Source organism: Ambystoma mexicanum, chromosome 4p (genome assembly GCF_040938575.1).
Source record: "Ambystoma mexicanum isolate Mex_15411 chromosome 4p, UKY_AmexF1_1, whole genome shotgun sequence".
In the NCBI taxonomy this organism is placed as follows: domain Eukaryota; kingdom Metazoa; phylum Chordata; class Amphibia; order Caudata; family Ambystomatidae; genus Ambystoma; species Ambystoma mexicanum.
This window is the reverse complement of record NC_090927.1, coordinates 582,901,221-582,928,890: the sequence shown is the minus strand read 5'-3', so window position 1 is coordinate 582,928,890 and position 27,670 is coordinate 582,901,221. Positions and strand designations below refer to the sequence as shown.

General features: G+C 47.4%; 1 protein-coding gene across 2 annotated transcripts in view; it reads right to left on the bottom strand.

Moving 5' to 3' along the window:
• LOC138453366 (elongin-A-like) overlaps positions 1-27,670 on the bottom strand; it is a 1,511,245-nt gene that overhangs the window by 1,291,137 nt on the left and 192,438 nt on the right. For both annotated transcript variants that reach the window (XM_069606133.1, XM_069606134.1), the window contains one exon: positions 8,445-8,501. In XM_069606133.1, the coding sequence (XP_069462234.1) occupies positions 8,445-8,501 (57 nt within the window). The remainder of the gene's footprint in view (positions 1-8,444; positions 8,502-27,670) is intronic.

Sequence of the window (27,670 nt, the reverse complement as noted above, 5' to 3'; positions counted from 1 at the left end):
CCTTTGCTCCACGCATGCAAATGTAGCTGGACGAATAGCTAATGTGGACGAGTACTTATTACACTGAATCTAGCCAAATCTGTTCCCCTTACACCATTTCAAAAGAAGCTCAAGAGGGAATAAAACATGTCCTTGGGTCATTGCTTAAATAGGGAATTATTGTACCTGTTCCCACAGTCCCTGCAATACTCCCACTATACTTGTCAAGAAATCTGTGAAGAAAACCAATCTATTTGTACAAGATATCTGTGCGGTCAATGGAGCAGTTCTGCCAGCTATCCCGGTTCCCAACCCCACAACAATTTGTTTATTTGCGCAACTGCAACACACTTTACAGTAGTGGCTACAGGTTCTGCATTCTTTTTTATAACTGTATATTCTGCCAGTCAAAAAGTGTTCACGTCTACTTATGAAAACAAATGTCCAGTATTATTTTACTCATTTACCGCAGGAGTACGCGAAGGTGCAACACACTACTCTGCTTTTAAAATGAGATCGTGATTCGCTGGTGTTCAAGGGGGCTTGGGTCCACTTTGATTCAGTATGTCGATGATCTTTTATTAGCAGCCTCTTCATTGTTAACTTGTGAATAAGATTCTCTCGATCCAATTACGCCTCTTGCTTTGAAAGGACAAAGGTTTAAAGAAAAGTTTAAATTGCGCCAGACCAGAGTCCATTATTTTAGCCATGATATTCACACCAAGAAGAGAAGTCTAAAGATTGTATTCATGTCATTTTGAAAGTATTCAAACCTTAAACCTCTCCAGAACTGTATTCTCAATTCAAATCCTGAAACCCTTCCGTGGTGACCCGACTTAAAAATCACTCATTAGAATCAAACAAAAATCAAAGGCTCCACCGTTCTGTCTACCAAACGATCAGAAATCTTGTTTTAGTGTTATAAAAATGAAGATGTCCCCCTGGGAGTACAGACAAATGCATGGTGGCAAGCACCGCCCCAACTGCACTGTTTGTAGAACATGCAGACACTTTGGGTCAGGGGCATCTCATTACAGTAGCAGCGCCTCATGCAGTTTATTCTGAAAGGTAAAAGCGCAGCACATTTCAAAATTCATGTTTAGCCATGTTCAAAAGGCTTCTGATTAAACCGTTACTTGTTCTATTTTGACCACTGCTTCTTTACTTCTGACACCCTCTGATGGGAAGCCCCACCACCAATTCTTGTGACTCCAGAGTGGATATAAATGTACTATTTATATTTTATTCTTGGATTGTTCCTGCTTACGTAATAAACTAGGCAATTTATTCTGGTTATGCAGCTCGTATGCAATGTGAGGTTTTGGAAGCACAACAATTAACAAATATGTCTCCTGCTCAATGTCCTGAATGCATTGTTCTTACATGTACAAACATATGTCCTGCTAGGCCCATGGAGGTATTCACAACTGGCACATTGTGGAAGCAACATGGCTATTTGACATAACAGGATGCAAAATGTGCAATCGCCACTAGCCATTGGCTAATGATATTTGGCTATTGACGAGTAAGAAATGGTGCGCTATGTGTATTGTGAGAAACCTGAAGGTGTCTCACCCACTAGTCCCCGGAGATCTGTCATCCAGGTGGCCAGGACACGGCCATCGCTATTGGATCCAGTTCCTGGAGGTGGTGGGGGGAAATCACCTGGATGTGGGTGGGGGAGGGGGTCTTTGGGGAGTGGGACGCCAATGGGCGAGATGCGGTAGCCACTTCCTTCTAACCTCTTTTCCCCAGCCTACCCCGTAGGATACTTCTAAGCTCAACCCACTTCCCCCTTTTCCCACACAAACAATTTTCTACACCGTGAAAAACAACGGACTAACACCAGAGTCGTTTACCTGACATGTCCCAACATAAGGGTCAGGCAATTGAAAATAACTATGCACACCCGACAGCCCTTTCCCTTCCCTACAGGTATAAAAGGCGGAGTATGAAAGCACACTTTGAGTAAGGCCGAACGAACAAGGAAACAGCTACATTGGACAGGCAGTTCAAACGGAGTAGAAAGGCGGTGAGGCCTGGAGGGACGAGGGGGGGGGGGGGGAACTGCCCTGGTCCTTTTCAACTCAGACCAGCAAAGCCTCCGAAAGAGAAATCATTAAACCAGGAAGTCCAGCTGCTGACGGCACAAAGCGGGAAGAAGCAAATTACTTTGTGGTGCCTTCCTTGACCCGACCCCCCCCCCACCCCGAGACAAATAGTAAAACTGAACTGTGCTGGGCCCAAGGTTGCAGGCGGCAACTTTGTTGAACAAAGAACTTGTGGAATTGAACTTTAAAGAAAGCCTAGAAGAAGGTTCAGAAGCAGAGTTGTCAGGCATCACAGGGCGCTCATTCAAAGGACTCAGACTGAAGCCTTTGTGGGTTGCGTTTGTTGAAACTACAAGAACCAAGAAGCCTTAGGAGAGGCCAGTGTGAAGTGTCAAAGTGGTCCTACCAGGGCCGAACAAAAGCCCTCGTATTCCTCGTAGGTCTGATACATTGGAAAAAACTGACTGAACTGTGAAACTGGCAAATGTGAATCCGATAGAGGGATGCCTGCGAATTAAGAGTAAACAGGGATATATCAATGAACATTGCAACGACAAGTGTGAACACGGCGGAAGGAAAGTCCACAATGGATAGTTTAAAAGGACATTGAGATTGTTGAATGGTACGTTTTGAGTGAAAGGCCGTAGTAAATCCGATTGAGGGAAGCTAACATTGAATGAAGGATCAAGGCCTGGCTGAGGGAGATGCAAAGGGGCGAAGAGCAACCGTCCAATGTGAAAGATTACCCAAGGAACTTTGGTTTGTTATGGTACAGCAGGCCTTCTAAGGCAAGAGACTTTGCAGGAAAGAGACTTGGCACCAGAAGGTCCTGGCATCGTAACCTCGTGCTGGCAAGGCCCAGCTGTGTGCTGTGCTCAAAGGTCCTGCCATGTCCCGTGCTAAAAACGTGAACACTTTTCTTTTGAACATTGCCCCACAATGCTTTGTAATTTAGTTGTAAGGATTGTCAATTTTTTTTTTTTTTTTTTGTATAGGTCCTTTTTAATTTGACAAGACGCCACTACGACGGCCTTATTATTTGATGGTCGTAGCTTGCTCCCATCTTAGATTTAGGTTAATATTAGGCGCTTTTCCTCACCCATTATACGTTTAATAAACACCCTTGAACTGTGATCACTTGTGTCTGTTTTTACTGTTGCCACCATGAGTTCCTTACAGTATGTACAGAATTGAAGTGGCAAGCGACTTTTTGCGGTTGGCTAATAGCTTACACATTTTTGCTCCCTGGACATAAGCAGGAGCTCATTTCAAAAATGGTCTCAGCTCATTTGGAGGCTCTTATTACCTTCTGCACTTGCCATTATAAAATGTAAAAAGGACAGCATCTTACACCGTGGTAGAAGCTGGCAACACCCAGTAGCGGCTTGTCCATAATGGGCGACAAGCCACCACAAATTTTGTACGAGCCAACCAGCCCAGTGAAAGCTCCAAGCACTTCAGCTGCATGTAGCAGCTGAGGAAACACTCCTGAGGTGGCTTTAACTGTCCCTTTGAGTTTCACTATTCTCCACAGAGCATGGCCAATAAGCCATGCTAGGCCAGGGGAGTGTTGCTTTCCCAGGCTTACATGGCCCACTTGGGATGCAGGCTGGGAAATGGCAGGTCTGAATTTGCATAGGGGGGGTTCTCCTGTGCCTCTCACTGCATGGATGCGTCGATAAGGGAGCACTCTGCCTGCTCTGTACATGTGAAAGAAACCAGGTATTTCCACCTGTTTTTGGTTTCTTGCTGCACAGGTGCCAGATAGCCTCTATAGCGAGCAGTATGAGGACCAAAGAGAAATCCAACGATGCAGATGGTAAGAATTTGTTTGGCATCAAAATATTTCATATGGTTTATGCAAATCCAGATATATATATATTTTCTCCCCTCTCTCCCCTCTCTCCCCCCTCTCCCCCCTCCCCCATTCAACTTACAGGCCACACAGATTTGTTCAAATCACCCTCTTAACCTACCCCTCATCTGCCTGCTAGCAAACAGGTTTCCCTTGCCTCCAACCTGCCTCCGTCCCTCACTTCCTCTGCCTCCACTCATCATGGTCACATCCCAAGCACAGCTGGCCGTACCGTCTACCTGCACTTAAAAACGTCCAATGTATGTAGGTCCACTTCTGTATTGTCCCTGGTGACTGTTCCATTTACTCCCCTCCACAATCTCGTCAGAATGTCCCTCAAACTCCCCCAACTGTAAGAAGCTCACTGCTTCCCGTCAAATCTGACATCTTATTTATTGTATGTTCTTCTGTGATCAAAAGGGCATTGTTCCTCCTGTATAAATACATTTTTTTAAAAATATCTATCGCATTCAGTATTGAAAATGAATACTGCATAATCATCAGTGGAGAAAACCATCCGATTGTTCGAAAATAAACATGGTCACCAACCAAGTAGAGAAATATGGGAAGGATAAAAAACAAGCTCTTAAAATTTGATGCGTTGGCTGCAAGCAAGATCAGATATATTAAACAATCTGATGCTAGCATGAAAAGATATGGAAGTAGACAGACCCGGTCAATGTTTGCCACGGGTGATTAGAACCAAACATGGTAGATAAGATGGTAATAAAGTTACTTAAACAGCTGCCATAATCTAATGTTTTGAGGTTTTATGCCAATGCGGATATTAACATGATTGCAGCCATTAAGCAGCATGTGTCACAAATTCCCCACCCCACCTGATCCACTGATGTGCTACTTGCCCTGGATGCTCCCTTTTTCTTTGGCTTACCAGAGCAATAGACTATTTGGCAAATCCTCACTTCTCATTTGCTGATGGTATGGAATGAATCTATTAAAAAGAGATGCTCTCCCTTGTCTCAGGGAGGTGGTGAGAATTCTACAGCTTGAACCCCAAAAATGGCCTGTTGGGCCTGGCTCATACCACCCACTGTCACTGATGAATGTGGGCACCAAAACGTATGTCAAGCGATTAGCTAACAAACAACTCTGATACAGGACACAAATGGTAGATCCTGATCAATAGCGCTTTATACCTTCCATGTCAGCTGCTTTTATGGTTTAAAGTGCAGACCTAGCTTGAGAGCAGGGGGGGGGGGCGATGTGCAAAGTCTGGGTAGCCAGCATTTGAGATGCAATCTGTTAACAGTAGCGCAGTACGGCAAGGTCTGAGTACATTGAAATGAGTCCCTGGTCAGCAGAATTGGAGAATTGTGCGGGTAAGCCAGGCTATTTGGGCCTACTTGGCTATGTTTCTGGAAGGACTGGCTGCTGTCAATGGTGAAGCCTAAAGATTTTCCTGAAACTGAGTTGTGGATCAAATTCTTCTAGGAGTCTATCATTGAGCCATTGTTGGACAAGTTATTTTTTTTTTTTAAGGAGGCTGACCGATGAGGACCAATTCAGTCTTGGATGGGTTTAGTTTGAGGTAGGCAGTTGACATCCAGGACTGGAGGATGGCAAGGTAATTGCGGAGACGATTGATGTCCTGCGCGCTATTAACTCCTGTAAAACGAGTGTGGTCTGTGTATTGGTGGATGGCTTTATTGGGATCTTCGAGGAGAGTGCCCAAAGGCTCCATACAAAGGTTACAAGGATTGGGGAGAGGATGGAGTCTTGGGGGACCTGGAATTGGTTAGAACACAACAAGTTCATTTGACCACCCTGGTGTCTGCTTGCAAGGTAGGAGGCAAACCAAATCATGACTGTGCCAGAGAATCCCATCCTGTCAGCAAGAAGGGAGAGAAGGATGCAGCCAAGAGACAACGAGAACAAGGAGGAATGAGTCGCCCTTATGATTTGGAGGGCATCATCCACCACCTGGACCCACATGCTAATGCAATAGCTGCCACTTTAGATGCTGAAATGCCTTTGTTTCGTGCAACTATCTTTTCGCTGTACTACATTTATTTGTATGCATCTGCCTCTGCTAGGATTCTGACAAATGGTCTCTCTTGCACCATCACTTTGGAAAGGGAGACAAGGCAAGGTTGCCCCTTCTGCCCACTACTATTCACACCAAGTATAGAACCGTTAACATCGATTATAAGATCTAATCATGGACACTGTGGTACACACATGTCCGGGTCACCTGAAATCATATCCTTCTATGCAGAGGATGTTCTGTTGTATATCATATTGCAGTAATAATCCAAAACAGATCCTTGATGAGGTACAACAATTGCACAGTTTACAGGATTCCTGCTGAAATGGACTGAGACGTTCCCTCTAGATGAGGGCTACAAACCACCTATGGACGTCTTGGGATTTCATTGGGCTGTCAAGAACCCAAATCTCTATACGATGGTAAGCTTGGAACCTACCTCCATCCAAGCTTAGAGTGTGGTCGACACTTCACTATCAAGTTATGGCTGCATGTCACTGCAAAAATGATAATGCACCCCAAACTATATCAGACCTCCAATATATAGACAATGTGTACCATAGCATCGGAATTTGTATGGGTAACGGCAATGCTAGAAGGAGCTGAAAGAATATAATCAAGCGGTTTGACTATGGAGCTGGATTTCCCATACTTTCAGCTCTACTGCTTGGTACCGGTTTTACTGGTACGCACCCAATTACTCATGCCCACAGAGTATCGAAAGACTAGGGGCTACTGCCAACTAATTTATGCTCCCTGATATTCAAACCTAAATATCATGACACTCCGGTCAGCACGTAAATGCATGGGCTAGAGTATTTAGTCGGTTGAATGTGGATATACCCTAGCACCGTCCTACCACTTTGGAACATTCCTGACAGCCCCAGCCGCACCCCCACCCCATAACATGGATATACATGCAAGATGGGACAGAGACTGCACGCTGTTACTGGGTGGTATGTTCTCTGGTGGACAATTTGCATCCCATGAAGACATTTCACTCATACTAGGGAACTCTTCAGTACTTTCACATGAGAGCTGCATTTAGAAGTAAGTAGCCTTACAAAGAACGGAGCGCAGAAAGCTCATCACCTCATAGGATCTAATCCAACACAATCAGTCTGCTCCAACTTCTTCATGTTCCCAATGGGAGGATGATTTAGGATACAAAAGTTCAGCCGAGTGTTGCATGTTGACTAAAGAGTTCTAATACACATTTAAAATACTTAATAATTTACATTAAAAACCTGCTGGAGTGGCTATACTTTTCCTCTCGTACAAAGGATTCATGTCTCAAAGGTAAGCATTTAACAGCCAAATGTATACATGCTCGATTCTGGTCTGAAGTTGCTGCTACTGAGATCACAGACATTCCATCCACACTAGCACCTACTAAATATCTCCTTGGACATATAGGTAAAATTTAAATTATTATCCGTAGATTTTTCAATATTGCATGCCAGATTGCTTAAAAAAAAATATTGAATTGGTGGAAATCAAACAAGAGTCCCGTCGCACGATGATTGGATCATGGAGCTAAAACAATTACGTGCATTAAGAGATATATATCAAATCCTTACCATGTACACAAAGACAGAATGATACATGGTAAAACCTTTGAGGTTTCTTAATGAAATGCAAATATAATATGATCGACCTGGAATCCAACGAAAATGGATATATTTTTTTCAAACCTGTTTTGCAAGTTTTACTTGTTGTATGAAACTACTTTAATGATAATTTTAGGATTCTCGTTATCCACTTGGTAAACATAGATCGTCTCTGACAAAGTTAAATAAATGGTTGAAAAAAGAAAACTTCTAGTTAAAAAAAAACATTAAAATTAATACTGCAACATGCAACCGCATTCAGGAGGCTCAATGATGCATAGAGAGCTTCGAAGGACACAAATGCAAAAACATGGAAAACAGAATATGAATACTTAAATGTTAAGACTTTTCCGCATGGAAAACATTTAATTAAAAGCCAGTTTGATGGTGAAACCTTTTTAAAGGCAGGCCTATACATGCAGCTCACTAATATGGTGCTACTATTGCCGAAATAAAATCGCTTATAAGGGCTGGCCGTACACTATTTTGCATTTTGTAAAATCCACACAAAAATAAAAACCAGTTAGAAGAAAGATCTGCTGCTAAAGTTAAAGTCGGGAATAAACTATACTGGGATGATTACACAAATGACGAATGAGCTTTCATTTGTTGATAAATTTGCGCAGACTTTTGAGGTAGATGTATTCTGCGAATAGACATTTAGAACTGAAAGTGACTGTCAGAGGATAAAGGATCATTACTCCCCTCCAATCTCCTATAAGCAAGAGTTCCCTAATCAGTACAAACATCAAATGGTGTTGCAAGCCTGCCAAAAAACTAGCCAATTATAAAAATAGATCTACTGCAAGCTGCGAGTTTGCTTTAAAGATATTCATTCACTCTGGGGTACTGCAACATTTGTAATAAAGTGCATGCAAATTTGTAAGCAGTGCAAGCAAGCAACATTTTCAATGTGCCAAGCATAAATATTTTTCTTCACTTACCACTAGGATATCTAATGATATGTTGGTCTCTTGCAATTCTTTAAGTGCTTTTGCAATCTAAAGAAGAAAAAAAAAATCCACGTTTTGATCAGACATGAAGGAAATACGACAGTTCAATATAAATCTAAACCATTGGTAAGCCCAAGGGCTGCTCTTAAATAAAAGACTTGAGGACTCAATTTCATTTAATGCATAACAGGTAAGGATCACGTTTTATTGCACTAAAATGTCACTCATTTAAAGCGGGAACCATTAACAATTCCATAGGGAAATGCCACTAGGTGACGAAAGACAAGGCACATTTAGCAATCACAAAGACGATTAAAAGAAAAACTGGGTAGTAGACGTGTGCCTCTGGAGCTCCCTCTGCCGCAGCTTAACATCCTGGTATAAACGACTACTTACCTATATCTGGTGACCCCCAAAATACGCTCTCCGGTGCGTGATACCCCAGGGCACATATGGGGTGAATTCCAGCCTGAAACGCGCCAGGGGTGCAGAGGTGGAAGCAGGGGAAGGAGACGCCGGTGCAGACCCGAAGATGAACAAAGATGGCCACCGGAGCACTGGGCGCGCTTTTAGTGGGGACCGAAGCATCCACACACCCTGCGGTGGTTGCCAGCTTGCATCAGAGACGGAGCTCCGGAGAATTGGTGGGGGCCGGGAGCAGAGGCGAGGCCCCGTGGGACCCTGACTGGAGGAATCGGTGTGCCGGGCTCTGAGCCGCCCTGTCGAGGAGAGACGGGAGCGGCCACCTGGTCGCCGTGGCAGAGACCCATACACAGCAGAGGCAGCCCCGCCGGTGAGGGCCTGCAGCAGGGGCCCCCCCCGTCGTCTGGAGCCGTCTGAAGGGGGAGAGATCTCCCATTTCTTCCCTGTCCTCAGTGGTACAGACACTGGGCCGCCTAAAAGGGGACCGGGTGGCACACCAACGCACTAAAACTGACTGAGCCCGATGCACCCCGGGGGCAAAACAGTAAAATCTCCAGCACCCTGTGGCCAGGCCAGCACAGCCGCTAACACGAGCTCACCATCCGGCTCGGCCACCGCCCAACGGTCTGCGACAGGGAATCGCCGCTCGGTTCGCACCCTCCTACCCCCCCCCCACCCGCCTCGGTCGAGGGGGGCAACCTATACCCAGACAAGGTGCGGGCTGTGTTTATCGACCTGTGTAGTACCCTTGTGGGGCTGGGCCAGAGTGTGACGGGACCGTAATCTGGACACAGGAAGACGCCCAAGGGGCCCGGCAATGGACATGGGGAAAGAAAACTAGACGGCCCACCATGCAAAACAGAATCGACCAGTACATGAATCCTCCATCGCAACCCCATGATTCTCAACCGTTGCCGTCGGTAGATGAGGACTCTGCATCCAGACTCTCCTTAACAGACGTCATGGCAGCTATAGCAGACTCCTGCACATCGATGGAGCAGAAGATGGACGGAATTAGCCTGGATGTGTCCCTTCTCCGACATGACTTGCAGAAATTGTCAGCACGAACGGGTGAGACGGAACAGCGTATCTCCAACACGGAGGACGGGTTGCACGCGGTGCAACAACAGCTTCAAGGCGTCTCCGCCAAACGTAAAACTCTGGAAGCCAGAGTCGAAGAAGGGGAGGGCAGGTCCTAGGTATTCCCGAGAAGGCTGAAGGCCCCTGTATGGAGCTTTTCTTGGAACAGTGGCTGATGGACCTGTTCCACCAGCAATCCTTTTCCAAATTCTTTTCTATAGAAAGGGCACACCGAATGCCCACTGGTAGACCAGTGCCTGGTGCTCCTCCACGAATGGGGATAGCAAGACTATTGAACTATCGGGATCGAGACGCGCTGCTGCACCTTGCACGGACCAAAGGCACGATCACCTTTAACCGCTCCAAGATAGCCTTCTTCCCAGACTACACGCAGGAGGTCCAGAAGGCAAGGCAATCCTTTGAAAAACAAAAGATCGCTGCAAGCGATGGGAGTCAAATACGGCCAGCTCTTCCCGGCTCAGCTGAAAATCTATCATAAAGGGCACAACGGTCCACTTCAACGACCCAAAGGAGGTCTAGCGAAGAGCAGAGCAACATATTGAGTGAGACTGGTCGGCACCTCGAACCAACAGGGACAGAAATCCCAGACCACCAGCGGGCCACCCTCTGGAGCTGGACCAGCCACTCTCACCGAACCGGGGACTGACTCTAGATGGTTGCCACGAAGCTGTTGTAAGTCGTTTACGTCATTAATAATGTGGCTAGCGCACCTGGGAAAAGGCTACACTCCCCCCTACAACTTCTTTAGATTTAACTTGAAGGGTTTGCAAGGTTGACACCCTACCTTTTTCTTGGAGTGTCAGCGATGTTGGGGCTATAGGTACTTCGTGTTGGGGTGGAATATGGGGAGGGGGAGGGAAGGGAAAGTTATGAGTTTGTTACCCTGGGAGCAACGTGCCATTGCAAGCTCCAAGGTCTGTTGAGGTTCATGGTAAAATGAGGCTACAGATGGTCCAGACAGTGCAATATTCATTACTCCAGGCACGCAACGCAATACATCACCATTAACGGGGAATACCCTCCTCGTGAAACACCCGCCCAACCCATTTTCCCGATTTTTGGATGGCATCCATACAACCCCAGTCGATCCCGACTGAACGCCCCAAGTCTTTCAAGGTGCTCACCTGGAATGTAAATGGGATGGGCTCCGCGATTAAAAGGCGCTTGATTAAGCAAATACTCAGTAGACACTCCCCCGACGTGGCCCTGCTATCCGAAACACACCTAGCGGGATAAAACTGTGCTCATTTCCAACGCACAAACTACAGGGCTGCCTTCCATGCGGGATATACAATGGGATCCAGGGGTACTCATTCTTATACACAAACGCATCCCTTTTGCCCTCCAAAGCTTGGAACAAGGCCCTCTGGGCTGTTGTGTTGATCCTGGGAACGCTTTGGAATGAGAGGGTCGCTTTTGCTTTAATATACTCCCCACCCGGACTGGGGCAGGAGCTACTGGAGGAATGGACTACCCTCATAGGTAAACACCAACCTGATAGGTTGTTTCTGTGGGGGAGACTTTAATGATGTCATGTGCAATGCCACTGACCGTACACATCTCAGACAACGCAACCCGGACACCCCTACGAAGCGGTTTAACTTTGCGTCCGCCTTGAGTCTGGGTGATGTATGGCGAGAGTTACACCCGGACACCAAGGGGTACTCCTTCCACTCTGGAGGCCACTGCTCCCTCTCCAGGATTGACCATCTCTTTGTCCCACACACGCATCTCTACAGAGCACGGACGGCCGATTTCCTTCCCCGGGGCATCTCAGACCACTCACCTCTACTTGTGGAGATTCGCACACAGGGTGCATCCCCCCCTAGAACATGGAGACTAAACAATTACCATCTGGGTTTCCCCCGAGCTCGTTGACCACCTTACGCAAGTCTCCACTGAGTACTTCGAAATTAATGATAACGGAGAACAGGACTCGGTGGTGGTCTGGGAGGCCTATAAGACTGTCTTGCGGGGCGCTTTAGTCTCCTGGGTGGCGAATAGGGGGCAAGAGAGACTCCAAGACATAGCGAAAGCGGAGGGCAAACTGACCCAATGCGAGAACTAACACATCCTTGGCCCATCCCCACAGACCCAGCTCTCTCTTAAACAAGCCACCGAGCGGCTCCGAAATCTCTTATTAGACAACACTGAACAAGCCCATTGGGACTCTCGAGCCAGAATCTAACATGGGGACCAAGCAGGCAGAATGCTAGCTTGGCTGGAGAAAAGGGATGAGGGACAACGCTGCGTTCGAGAGATTGTCACCTCACGGGGTGAAAGGTGCACATCGGACGCAAAGATAGCGGAGGCCTTTGCCCAATTATATGAAACACTTTATCGGGCCCCGACTTCGCGGCTGGACCCAACCCTCCTAAATGACATACTATTCCCAACTCTCAGTACAGCAAAGGGCGAGTCTGGACTCTGCCCTCGGAGACCCAGGTGGCCGAAGCACTAGCCCAACTGCAGACCAGGAAAACGCCGGGCCCGATTGGGTTCCCAGTTGAAACCTGACAGAAGCTGGGGGGGCAACATTACATCTTCCCTCCATAAAATGTTCTCGACTGCCCCGGGAACAGGGCACCCTCCTGCAGGACCTCTGTAAGGACACCATTGTGGTCATCCCTAAATCTGATAAGCCCCAGGAGCAGTGTGCCTCCTATAGGCCAATCTCGCTAATCAATGGCGAGGCGAAGGTCCTCGCCAAGCTCGTAGCCAATAGGTTACAACCGGTAGCTGATGCCCCAATACACTTGGATCAATGTGGCTTTATGCCACACCAATCGACCCGAATGAATCTGCGTCAACTTCACTTGGCGCTAGAGAGGGCTCCCACCATTAACAACCCGCTTGCTCCTCTAGCAATCGACTTTGAGAAGGCTTTCGATTCGGTCCGATGGGATGGCCTCTGGGAGATCATGGAACACATGGGCTTCGGGGAGGGGTTCCTGGGATGGGTGAAGCTGCTGTACACAAATATCTGGGCGGAGGTCAAGGTGAATGGGTGGACCTCTCGCTCCTTCTGATTAAGCAGGGGTACATGGCAGGGGTGCCCCCTCTCCCCCCTTCTCTTCGCTCTCGCGATAGAGCCATTGGCATATGGCTTCACCAGAGCACATCCTGGATGGGATTCAGGTGGCCAGAGGGACACGATGACCGATATCCCTATATGCGGACGACCTCCTGATATACCTGGGAGAGCCCGTCCGAACATGCCCCATAGTGACCCAGATGCTTGTCCAATACGGGGAATTTAGTGGTCTAGGGATCAATTGGAAGAAATCAGTTTTCTTCCGGTGAAAGGAGGGGGGCAGCCCGACTCATCTGATTGCCCATACCACATAGAACAGCTTGGCTTCCGATAACTTGGGGCCTGGATAACAACAGATCTTACCAGTTATAGCATGCACAATCTCAAACCTATCATAGCTTCTCCCCCTGACCCTCATGGGTAGAGCCGCCCTTTTTAAAATGTTAGCTCTCTGTCCTTCAAAACGCCCTGTTGCAGATCCTGGGGGTTAAATTTGGCCAGGTGGAAATCCTCCTTAGGGAGCTCCTATGGGGTGGAGGACAAGCGCGCATAGCCCTGGCCACACTTCAGAGGTCGGTCTGGGAGGGTGGGATCGGAGTGCCCTCCCTTCAGACCTACTATTGGGCCTCCCAACTGGTGGTGGTCAATGACCTACTGCACGGAGACCGGGAACTACCCCATATCAAAGCCGATGTGGGAGCCATGCACGACACCGATCCATTGCAGCTATTGTATCAAGCCCCCCCTAGACCCGCCTCACTAACAATGAAGGCACAGATTATTACCACTTGGAGGAACGTACACAAGTTTGTGGGGTGGGGGGGGAACAATATCAGCGGTGCAACCCCTATGGCGAAACGCCAACCTGAGGGAAATTGCGAAATTCGAACCTTGGCCATGCTGGGTGAGGGCGGGGATCCAGAAAGCGGGGGAGGTCTTGAAAGATGGGAATCTTGCCCCGTTTGCGGACCTACAACACAGATTCCAGCCCCCAGACACAGATACCATCACATGCAAATGTCCCACGCCCTAAGAGTCCACATATCGACAGAGGACAACATCCCGGAATGCTCACCTATTGAACGCAACATTTTGCCTGAATATATCCCCTCCAAATGCACATCCATTCTCTATAATGCCATCACATCCTTTGCGACTCCTGAGCTGACCAGTCTAAAGGCCAAGTGGGAAATAGATGTAGGGGATATCGACGCTGAGCACGGGATCCGGGTACTAATGCACCCACGGGAAGCCGCCATCTCCTCGAGACTCAGACTGGTGCAACTTAAAATACTGCATAGAGTGTACTATCCTAGAAATGCACAGTTTGGGTGGAAAAAAGCAACAAACCCAAACTGTCTCAGATGTGGGGATGAGGGGACCTTCTTTCACATTCTGTGGTCCTGTCCCCGCATCCGAATTTTCTGGGAGGCCTGTTGTCGGGAACTGGCCCGGGTACTCTCCAAAACAACAGAAATGGACCCGAAGGTCCTAATCCTGGGAGTACCGGGGGAGCAAGAACTGCTACTGCATACGGCGGCCGCCCTAATGAAACGCAATATTGCACCAAATTGGGGAGTCCCGGACTCTGATGCTGGAGCAATGGGCACTGGACATGGACACATGTGCTATGATCGAAAGACGGATCTATAACACAAGAGGCTGTCTCCCAACAAAGCCTCAAAAATAAGGGCGGCATGGGAGGAGGGAGGGCCCTGATGTATATGGACTCGGGGGCTGTTACTCTGAACACGTACACAGTGAACTGGATTCGTATTCCATGAGAATGGTGATTCAAGACATACTACTACTGTAAGACGGGCCGTGTCGGCCCCATTGGATGTAGCTGCCTCGTCTTTTTGTTCCTCCCCTTTGGTTTTGGGTGTTTTGTCTAGGTTATAACCAACTGATAATTAAAAATGTTTTATTAAAAAAAGGAAAAAGAAAAACTGAACATACAATATTTTTTCACTGCCCTGCAGTCAGGAGGGTGATTCATAATCCATGCATCATCATTCTCCCATATTTTGCCAGGAGAGAAAAGTGAGTTTCCAGGGCTCCGATCCTCCAAGTCACCATTTAATTCATTTTTTGACCCTTCATGCTTCGCATACAGTGCGCCTTGTGCGTTCCGTCCCTCTCCCCTGCCCGCTTCACGATTCTTCCCTCTCCCAGGACACCAGATTGGTGCTCTCCCCGAGGAACTAGGGCCAACAGCCGGAGATCAGCGTGTGGCCATCGCACTCCTATATTTTGCCTGGGGAGAAAGGAGAGTTTCCAGGGCTCTGACCCTCCAATCCACCATTTAATTCATTTTTTGACCCTTCATGCTTCACATGCAGTGCGCCTTGCGCGCTCTGTCCCTCTCCCCTGCCCACTTCCTGATTCCTTCGCCTCCAGGACCTGCCAGAACACCCGATTGGTACATGTCCCCTCCCCCACCCAGATCCCCCAATACACAATCCAACCAGGGCAGCCCTCTGCCCGGCAGCCCCTGTGGCTAAGGGCCCCAAAGCAAAGGGTGACTCCAACAGAGGCGGCTCCAGATAGTGTCTGCAGGGGAGGCCAGCGGCCAGCCGTCAACCAGCAACGACAATCAAGGTAAGAGTGAGTGGCCCGGTGTCATGATGCCTACCCCCGGAGCATCAGGCCAGGCCCAGCACCCCCGGAAGCAGGCATCATGCCCTCGGGTAAAAGCCCAGCGGCCCCTTATAGGGACTCTTTGGACTCAGTCCTGGCGCCTTTGGCGCCAGGCTCATGTTGGACATCAGTCCTGGCGCCATAGGCGCCAGGCTCATAAAGGGAGGTGTTTGTGCACTTACCTGATGCAGACCATGCTGCACGCTTCAGGCCTCCCTGAGACCTGAAAGGGACTATTTTTTCATAGGGACTATTTTTTCACTCAGGCTTGGCCAGGGAAGGATACATACCTAGTTGGGGAAGGATACATACCTGGGACTTCTTTGAAGGCCATTTAAGCCACGCCCAGACAGCAGCTCATGCTTCGCGTTGTTCTGCTTCCTGCAGCTTAACGCTCACTGTGTCTGCTCCTGCTCCTGGACTACATCCACGCCCGTCTTGAACCTGGAAGACCTGCAAGGAAGGAAGAGAAGAGAAAGGTGGAAAACCAAGGATTATTTCAAGCTTCTTACCTGCATCCGGAATCTTCTCGCCAGCATCGCTGAAGGAAGACTTCAATTTAAAAGCATCGCGTTGCTCGCTGCAGCGCCACGCTTCACTCACCTGTCCTGTCCTGTCCTCGAGACATCTCCCGGCTCCATCGCGGCTGTCAGAATCGGACGCCACATCTCTGCACCTAGGGGAGAGAGGAAGAAACAAAAGGTGAGCAGAAGGACACACAGAAGGAAAGCCTGATTAACAGCCATAATACTTACCGGCTTTTCTTCCACATTTCGGGTCGGCGCCGCCCCGTTGGCAGGTACCGTACCCCGGCCCCTATGGGGAAAGGACTAGAGACATTTCAGAGGAATGATAAGGACATCTAGAGGGATCGCCCTCATTACTACTCACCTCGGCAGGTTAACCCCTCGACGCATCGCCTTCATTCTGCACCTGAAATAAAGGACAGATCACAGGTGAGAAAGACAGCATAAAGGGGGCCTCACTTGAACTTTGAACTTTCATACTTACGGCGCATCGCTCAGGAAAGTCAAGTGGATTTTGCCAGCGCCATTCTGAAAACCAGTGAATTAACTGGACGAACGCGCGCCCCTGCACCAGAAGCAGGATGGAGAGTTCAACCTTCCAAACCATAAGGTGAGCTTAAACCGGGTTTGGAGGAATAGAGAGGAACGGAGGGGGGAAAAGGGGGAGCTAGCACACCATTCTGCAGACTGTCAATCCCCTTTTTCATCTGCAGAAGGATATTCCTACGGGCCAAGGAAGCACGATTTGGTGTTCCGCGTCTTGCGCATCACGCTAGAAGAGGCCGCAGTAATCCAGACTAGATCAGCGCCCCCGTGGGAACCAGGTGGGCGTTACACCCGGATGGGAAGTAGAGCAATCACTGTACCCAGAAGCCTCTGCCATATAAGAAACTAGGTGACATAAGGATAGTACTGTGGACAGCCTGCATCGCACCTTAGAACGGTTAACATTGCCTAGAGTTGCATCTAGAGTGCCATTTTGAAATTGTGCTGTGAATTTCAGCCCGGGCCACATTGAGATAGTACCAGGAATTTTAGTCTGCACCGCACATTAGAATTGTTAGCATTGCCTTGAGTCACATCTAGAGTGCGCTACCTTGAGATAGTACTGTAAATATTAGCCTGTGCCACACTGGGACAATACTGTGAATATTAACCTGCGCAACACCCTAGAATTGTTAACATTGCCTTGAGTCGCAGTACTATCCCAAGTGCCACCTTGGGATAGTACTGCGAATATTAGCCTGTGCGGCACCGGGACAATACTGTGAATATTAGCCTGCGTCACACCTTAGAATTGTTAACATTGTGTAGAGTCGCATTTAGAGAGAGTGGCACTTTGAGATAGTATTGTGAATATTAGCCTGTTCCCCCTGAGATAGTACAGCGAATATTATCCTGTGCAACATTGTGATAGCACTGAATATTAACCTCTGCAACTTTGACATAGCACTGGGAATAATGGTGAACCCATAGACCTGGGTCCTTTAAGACAAGGTAGCAATACTTGGATATGGATGCAGAAGTTACTCAAGCATCAATAATCAAAAGGATTCACGAAGTTGGCAAAATTCTGTTTGGTTTTATTAACAATCATCTAAAACAGGGAGTTACAGCGATCATCAATGGACTGTTGCTCGATTTCTCTCAAATAATTTCATTTTTTTTAAAAAACAACCACATTCTTATACATTGAATTTGTCATCATTGACGTCACACTACGTGGCAAACTAAGAAAACGTATCTGAGAAAATGATTGGCCCTCAGTGAACATCTAGGTGTACATTCTAAATAGACGGGAGTAGTGATTGGGTCTCCGGATATGTGGCCCTCTACAATTGGTTGGCACGCTTGTACCCTTCTGGAATATTCCACATGGAAGCAGCACACAGGCTGGTACCCCACAGGTGCATGGAGGGTTGGCTTGGTCATGCTTCCCCATCCAATTAGCCCAACACCTATCATCACTCCTACAGTCCGCCATTCAATTAAGGCTTTGAACTTGGCATTGCAAAAGCTTGCTGTGCCTGAGAAGGGAGTGTGGCATCGTCTTGTCTTGGTTTCGGTGTAGCTTGACCCAAAGCTATTTTGATCTCGACCATGTGACTAGAGACTACGTTTGACTGCATATAAAATGCAATTAAATGATGAACTTGACACCTTCAGCATTTTTTCAATCCACTTCAAACAGATGTTCGTTTCTTTCTCACGTTCATTGTAGCCTCTAGACAGCCAGGCTCTGTGGCCTCGACTCTTGGTGCTGGGGCAGCCAAGCCCGTCTTAAATCCGCCTTCCCCCCCATCAGCTATTTTCCAACTGCACCACACTGAAATCCTTTCCAATCATGTGGTTTCAAGCCTTGCTAAAGTGCATCATGGAACATGCAAGTTCAATAGATTCCCCTTGTATATACATTGGTACATCGCTGCAATTTGATTCACTACATAGCCAGCCTTATGAATGCTTTGTCTACTTGTGTTTCTGCATCTGTAGAATTGTAAAATTACTTTTGCATTTTCTTTGGTGCTTCTTTGCATGAGCATCTTCATTTCAATCCCGAAAGGCAGCTCTAACGGCGATAATTCATCTTCAGTTTCTATAGAATATCTAGGTCTTCTTATCGTGTGTCTCTTTTCAGGGTGCATCACTTCTACTTCGCATGATGTCACCAGTCTTTCTTGTTCATTTTCACACTTCTTCCGGACTCCTTCCAGAAGAACGTTGTTTCTTTGTGCATGCATGAAGAGTTTTCTCAAAGATACTTTGTCTCAAGAATTATTTGTGGTATGGGCACCCTCACTGGTACTACACATGTCGCAATCTCCGGTTCCCAACATATAGGCAACATGGGGGCAGAGTTTTTGGTGGGGGCACTTGGCTACTACTCTACATTAGCCTGTGCCATGTTGAGATGGTACTGTGAATACTGGCCTGTGCCACCTTGAGATAACACTATGAATATTAGCCCGTTCCACATTGAGATAGTACCGTGAACTTTGGCCTATGAATCGTGAGCAGGGCCTTAAGTCGCATCTAAAGTGCCACCTTGGGATATTACTGTGAATGGTAGCCTGCGTCGCGTAAGTGCCAACGCTGCCTTGTGTCACATCCAGAGAGGGCCACTGTGAGATCCTACTGTGTACATTAGCCCGTGCTACTCTGGGATAGTACTGTGAATATTGGCACGCAACGCACCCTTAGAGAATAGCTTAATGTTACCTTGAGCCACAGCTAGAGAGTGCCATGTGGGATAGTAGTGTGAATATTAGCCTGTGCCACTTTGGGAGAGTTCACTAGTAATAACCCCAATAGGCCATTCCCGCTTCCACCAACTGCACATAGTCCACCTCACCTTAGCCACATATTGGACCAAACTCACAGTATCTAGCAATCACACCAGACTGTCCTGAGCCAATATTTGACAAACCCAGACTAACCCAGCGAGACAGCCAGACTAAGCACGAAAGGCCCACCCTGCGCAATGACACCACCAGGCCCACAATCATCCATGCAAGGAACCAAGAAGGAAAGAAAACAATCAATGAAAATCGTACAATCATAACAAAACTGAGTCAACCAACAAAGAACTGCACATGGGCTACTGCCCCTGCAACCTCAAACCTGAAGCAAACTGAAAGGAAAAGGAGAAACAATCCGTCTTCAACCCCACCACCAACCACCACAAAAAGCCACGAAAACGAACAGGACCACGAGAAAGACAAAGGGCAGAGAGAACAAACCCAAATTAACACCACCACAGATCCACAACGGCGGAACTCACACCTATCGACAAGTATGGAAACAGAACTAGCACCAGCAGAAGAGAAAGATCCCTATACTTAACACCAAACCTCGCAAACAACCACTCACCAGAACGAACTAACCCAACGAACAACTCAACAAAGACTGGCAACAAAACACAACCATGCAGAAGAACGGACAATGCTAGGGGCAACAAGAACATGGACGCCCTAACCCCATACATCACCAAAGCAAGAGGACCCGCAAGAGGGCCCCCCCCCCCCCATCAGCCACAAACTCTAAAAGAAGACCCTGATGAACACAAAAACCTAAGACTTCACCTAGAAGAGCTATTCGACGATGACACAAACACAACAGTACTAACACCACAACCGGAAATCTACACGGAAGAAAGCCAAAACACCAGTCAAATGTCAACACTGATAATAAAGCACAAACCAAATTATACCATAAAAATCCACTGCAACCTAATCAATGCAAAATCAATGTCAAAACACACAGAGATCTTCAACCTACTGTGCAACAAAGGCATAGGCATCCTATTCACCACAGAAACATGGCTGGGCGACAACTATAAAACCACACTCCAAAGCTGCCTCCCGACCAACTTCAAATGCCAACAGTTAAACAGGAAAGGAATAAAAGGAGGAGGCCTTGCAATAGCATTCAAAAAACACATGCAAATAAAAACCAACGAACCTCTAAACAACATGAACTGTGAATCTATGGTCATACACCTAATTGCGAATCCAAAAACAAACATCAATTTCATACTCGTTTACAGACCTCCAAAATACAATGCAACCTTCGTGGACAACTTCATTGAAGCCATCAGCAACATAGCCATCCAACATGAGCATCTGATAAACCTGGGGGACTTCAACATATGGTTCGAAGAAAAACACACCAACTCACAAAGCTCACTTATCAGGCAACTAACCACCATGAAACTACAACAACTGGTGAAAGGAGCAACACACTCTGCTTGACGCAATCTTTGCCAAGAAAATAAACGTATCACCATTGCACCGCCGATAGATACTTTGGAGCGACCATCTCATTCCATTCGTGATCACGCTACAAACTAAATCTACCAGCCAGCCCCTCTCTCAACCACCACAAAAACAAACTGGAAAACCGTCAAAGCAAGCAACCTAATAGAACTGCAGCTGACAAAACCATCCACGACCAAACTAGAGATGGCAGACCTATACGAAAAAAAAAAGAAAATTTAAACAAAAATATAAAAAACACACCTACTACATAAATGGATTGCAGACAATCTTGAAAACAACATCTCCCCGGAAAAAAAACGTTTACCCACCTCAAGAAAAAGAGCAATGGCAAAATGGTTCACCCCACTACTAAGCTCCATGAAAGAACAAGAAGCTGGAACTAGAATGGAGAAAAGAATGACCAAGGTACAAAAATTCAGTTCCAAAAACAAATCCAATCATACAAGAAGGAAGTCCAAAAGGTAAAGAAAAGGCATTGTGATGACAATCACCAAAGCCACCAACACACAAAGAAATGTTCAACATCATACACAAAATGAGAAACCCACCAGGTTGCGACAGCACTCTGATACCTTGACAGAAAGTATGCAACAACCTAGCAAACCATTTAAAAAATGAAAATCAACATCCAACAAATCATACTAAACAGACCAACCAATCCTAACACATAACCAACCGGCTCCAACGAGGAGCCGGAGCACTATCTCCAAAAAGTCCCACAAATATCAGTGGAGACTTTACTCAAGCTGGTAAAACACAGCAAGAAAGCAGGCTCGCCTATGGACCCATGCCCGCCCCCCCCCCTCCAAGTCATCTACAAATCTATCCTCACACAAGGAACACCATCCGAATATCAGATAAGTCTCTTGAATCTGTCACTCGTGCCAGGGACCGTACCGCGATCTTTCAAAATCAGCATATATTAAACCACTTGTGGCGACATGGAAAACCTCTTCAACTACAGACCAATTTCAAACATCCCCTACCCGGCAAAACAAACCCAAGAACACGTAGAAAAACACCAGCTGCTGCACCAAGCTCAAGTTGGCTTCAGACCCGCAAGAGGAACAGAATTAGCACTCCTATCGATCTGGAACGACCTAAAAAACAAACGCTGACTCAAACACATCCCCAGCCCCGATTCTGCTCGACCCCTCGGCAGCATTCGACACAGTAAGCCATGACGCATTCATCAAGGGACTAGAAGACATAGGTATAACAGACTTTACGCTACTCGGGATCAAATCATTCTTAGCGAACAGAACAGAAACCGTATAGATACAACCCTTCAAATTCACTCCACGAGTTAACAACTGTGGACTACCACAAGGATCCTCACTATTACCACTATACTTCAACATCTACCAGACTCCACTAATCAAGATCTTCAAAAAAAATACAACCTTACATGCTACAACTACGCAGACGACACTCCATCTACAAAATCAAAGACGCACCAACAGAACACTCAACTCTAGGAGAATGTCTAAAAGAAATCCATGACTGGATGAAGGCCAAAAAAAAAAAAAAAATGGAAAAATCCACCCAGGAAAGACAGAAATCATGATTATATCCAAATACCAAGAGAACACCACCTACATACAGCCCTCTACATAAGGTGCGAATCGTGCTTTTAAGCATCTAATTGTATCAAAAATAGGGATGATTTCATTTTCTACTGCGTACCGTGTACGCTGTATTTATTCATTTAAAAATATACTTTCCACCACTAGATAGCAATGTAGCGTTTGTCATAGCCTTTCTTATGCTTGATAATTTCCAACTGAAAGCACAATAAAGCATGCACCCTTTTAAAATGTGTTCATACCATAACGTCCAATAGCTTTATATGCTAAAAAGTAAAGTTTACTTTGATGTCTTTAGTTGAATGTTCTTTAACCATTCATAACATGGTGGAGGTTTGCGACAAATCGCCAAACCTAAGTGAGTTTATGGCAGAACGTATTTTTTCGTGTGTTTTTAAAGCGCTGAAAATAAAGTGGGTAAATCAGGATGTTTTGCCTTTTGCATCTTATCGTTTTCCATTTAGGATGTGGAAAATAAAAAAAGGTACAGTGATATTATTTCGGCCCAACATGCTGCTATAAGGATTTACATGTTGTCCTGATGCTTTACTATGCAATTTGTTTATTTTGCAAGTAAACTCTATAGAACAGTATTATTGTAGGTCTTGACACCCAAAACTTACATTTTTGTTCCAAGTAAAACGCGGAAGGTGGTGGCTGTTCCCAAATTAAAAGAGTGGGTTAAAATCTAAGCTTTGCTGTTTAGCGCAACTGTGTGATCCTGGGCAAATAATGTAATCTCACCCGGACTTCAATTTTTGCAATTGAAGTGCTTATAAATGATAAAGTTTACACTATTACAATAGGACAGTTTTAATAGGTGTAGGGACACATTGGTGTATCCTGGTGCTCCTCTGCTAGTGGCTCCAATACTGCTGCATAGAATTGCATTGTTGCTGCACTAGCCCTCCCCCAGTCTTGTAACACTAATTGACAGGACGACAGTCTCACCAGCCAGTCAGTCAGTGCACCAGAGATTCTATAGCAGACTGTGGTAGAACCAACATTACATTCTCTCCCCCGTTTCTCCCAGCCACTGAAGTTGCTTGGGCCGTACAGAGTACTGCCCCACACTCTGCAATGTCCTGTTTTGCTATGATATGGAGTCTTTCATTGCACACTATCTGCCATTTTCACACTTTCTAGGACCTTCAGGATCTGCAAGAAGTGAGTGTTTGAGACTCAAAGGAGAGAGCAGTTAACTAATTCCAACATTGAAGCTGCGCTAGAATAGTCTTATTACAACGGTTAATGAAGGTAGATGCCCCTACACAAGTTCACCACTCCTCCACAGTCTCTGAAGTTCGTGCCTATCCCAACATTTGAAGGGTTAGCACACCCCTACAGTTTAGCCTAGGTGCACTCCTGGATGGGTGCACTTGCATTTATTTTGCCCGAAACTGGCAGCGTTAAAGCTGTTTGTTCAGAAAAATGTACTTGAACAAACGCAGTAAAACTTTAAAGCTGTTACTTTCAAAAAAGTCCCCCATCACCTCTCTACATATTGTGCTTTAAAATATACTAATCGATAGTTGGTCCCCACACCAAAGCATGGGGGCAGGTGGATAGAACAGTGGGGGCAGATCCTATTTTAGTGGCCCCTCCCATCATGACTTAATCACCCCCCTCCTTTCCCCCCTGAAAGTTAGGTTTTGTTGCACGCCTGCATGGGAGGGAGGTCAGGTAGGTCTGCTCACTCTCACAAGCTACCAGCCGCCCCCACCGCTCCCCTTACAGTGCTGAAATAAAGGGGGGGGAGCCAACACATCTGCAATAATTCACTTACTTGTTGCACCATGGCCCGTTGCAAACCTGCTCTGTAATGTATAATTTATAAAGTTATGCTGGCTGTAGTAAGACGTGCGCTTGCTGGTGGGCTATACCATGAGGGATGGGCCGTTACCCCATGCAGGGATGAACTGTTTCATTACCCTGCACCAGAGATGCGGGGCAGCCGGGAACTGAATAGATTTGCCATTAGCACATGCAGGGAGGCCATGTGCCACTGGCGCATGCAGAAAACAGATGCTCAATTAGCACGTTCAGAGAGGAGATATGCTGCTCCATGTGTACGGAGGCTTTGCCAACAACATGTGGAAATGGATTATGTTTTTTTACATAGTGCTTTTAGCAAAATTCCTTCAGCTTTTAAGCTCTGTGGTAACAGTTATTATCCCAGTTCGAATTTTATTACAGCAAAACCAAGCAGAATGGCAGGGGAGCACTGTTGGGCATTGTGGTGTAGGCTAGCGAGGACGTGTTCGAGTCAGGCTGAAGAAGGAAAGGGGAGGGGAAAAAATATATATCTCGCTACAAAAAAAAAAACTTTGTTGAAAGGACGTTATGGTTAAGTTGCCCTACGAAAAACCTGTGCACTTCACTAAAAAGATGTTCGCCCTCCCCATAATGGTTCCAATTAAAACCGAAAAACCCCTGAAAGTCGCCAGTTATGGCAGACTGAGCCCCTATTCTTGCCATCACCACTGTGCACTGCCAACAGTCGCACCCAGAACATGAAAGATGTCATCACAAATATCATTGATGACATCACATGTGAAAATAATGTTTTGACGAAAAGTCCCTATCTACAAAGGGTTCTTTCTATTATGTTGGTAGCAAGATGTCAGGGGTGATTGTGTAATGTTAAATATGTAATAACTAGCTAACAATGCAAGACTTAGACACATGTGCTAATACAAACAATACATATGAAGACCCAATGTTGGGGCGTGGCCTGGAGCTTGTGGCGTGCAGAGACTGAATTGCCGAGCTCCGGCCGTGGCGCCGTTTCTTGATCCTGTTGCCGACCTGATTTGCACCCTCGGGGACGAAAAAGTGACTGCGAGGACAGAGGATGCGGTCCCCGACAAGGTAGAGCTGATCCGCTGCGGAAACGGACCAACAGGACGTGAGGGGCCGCATTTGAACTGGTCCCCCCTGCCCGTTCCACTACTTCCAAGATGGCGGACCGCCGATAAATACAGCCTCCCCTGAGGAGGCGAAGCCATCCGCTGCGGCTCCCGTGGGCGCTCCTCCTGGAGCTTGCAGGGAATACTCTGGGTCCCGGTCTTCCGTACGGGAGCCCAAGAGTGCCGGCGAGAGACACCCCGGCGCCCCTCGCCGTGCTGTGGACTGCTGCGGGTTCCCTGCCCCGATCGAGATCGGGGGCTGCGCTGATCGTGTGCCGCCTGGAACGGAGGGAGCGGCTCAGGAGGCCCGGAATCGGCCATCCGGGACTCCTTCCCATCGCTGCCCAGAGGCCCGCAATGAGCTTGGAGACGGCAAGCACACTCGCCCGGACACCCGGGGGCTCAACCAGGGAGAGGAGCGGCGAGGAGGCATTGAGGTGGCGGGCTCCTAATCATCCAACCTCATTGAAGTGGAGGTGGACAGTTAAGGTGAGGAGTTGGAGGGAATCACCCATTGCGCCCACCACACGTGTCGGGGGTAACAATCAGTAGAGGCGAGTGGCCCCCGCCCCAGGAACTGTTCCCCCAGGCCTTCCATCAGATATCAATGGACAACACGTCATTTGGTCTCAGACCTTTGAGGATCATGCACACGCAATAGGGTCCGGGGCACAGGACAATCAACACCCAACCACTTTGTGTTGATGGCCATAAATCTGCCCCCTGGTCCCAACATACATAAGACATTGCAAAAAAGACTAGCACACCCGCCCGGTCCTGAATCTATCCGGATTGCTCCATAAATTACACGCCTTGCCCCTTCAGCGAGTTGAACGCACGACTTGAACATGGCTGCCAGGAACAAAGGGAAACCAGCCACCATGGACTCGTATGTTTCCACTAAATCAAAAACCCCTACGCATACTCGCCCTCCCACCCCGGAACCGGCACAGGCAAGAGGGAGAAACCGCTTACAACCATACCCAGGTAATGGAGGCTATAGCTTCGCTAAGAACACACAGACACTAAGATTGATGAATTCAGATCCGACATCCAACTCATGCGCCAGGATGCCAGAAACTTGACTGAGAGGGTGACGAACGGCGAGACAACCATTTGTGAAACGACCGAAGACACCGTAGCCCTGAAAGCCAAAGTCATAGACCTAGAGAGGAAGGTGGCAGCGCTAGAGACCAGATCTGAGGAAGCCGAGGGTTGGGCCAGAAGAGGAAACATCAGAATACTGGGAGTGCCTGAAGGAAGCGAAGGCCCGAATCCAACGGCCTACACTGAGTCTCTGATACTACCAGAGATAGGCGCCGAGAAGCTAACCCAAGGATTCTCAGTCGAAAGGGCACACAGGTCGCTCCAAAAGAGGCCCCCACCTGGTTCGCACCCTCGCCCCATAATTGCCAAAATACTCAACTTTCAGGACAGAAACCATCCTGAGGTATTCCAGAGAGGAAGGTTCCATAGAACGAGGTAACTCCAAAATCGCTATCTACCCTGATTATACCCAGAAAGTTCAGAGGGAAAGAAACTCATTTGTACCAGTGAAAGCAAGACTAAGACAGCTAAACTTGAAATACATGCTGCTCTACCCCTCGAGACTGAAGGTCATCTTCCAGGGACGGGCGATATTTCTGGAAAATCCAACAGCCGCTAATAAGTGGCTAGAAGATAACCTCGCAGAAGGGACAGACGCTCCCCAGACCGCATGAGACACGACCCCATAGAAGGACAAAACAAGCACAAGTGGCCGGACCTCGGAAGGTAATCCAACTAACAGTTAGCTACGCAGAAACGGCCCTCGTTCGGCCTTGCCGCCAGACACCAGCCCTATCCCCCGCAAACAACCTAGGTCGGGCCAACCACCTGCCTAACCTACCTCACGCCCGATACCCAGATGGGTCTAGACGGCGCAAGAGCGCCTGAGCACCACAACGATGATGTAGTTGCTGGGCGCACCAGTTAGAGTTCTGTTAATTGTTTTGTTAGTTACACAGTCTACATATCACCAACGCCGAAAAAGCGCAAGAAGGATGCATGCTACGACTCAGAGGGTGTGGAACCTGGATACCCTTGCCTGCTGTATCGTAACTCGCGATTGAGATCGCTCCAGACTCCCGACGGGGAGCGGCCAGCTGGGCCTGAAGCATTGCTCCAATGGCGTCACATCTCAAAGTAATGACGTGGAATGTGAGGGGGATGAGCTCATA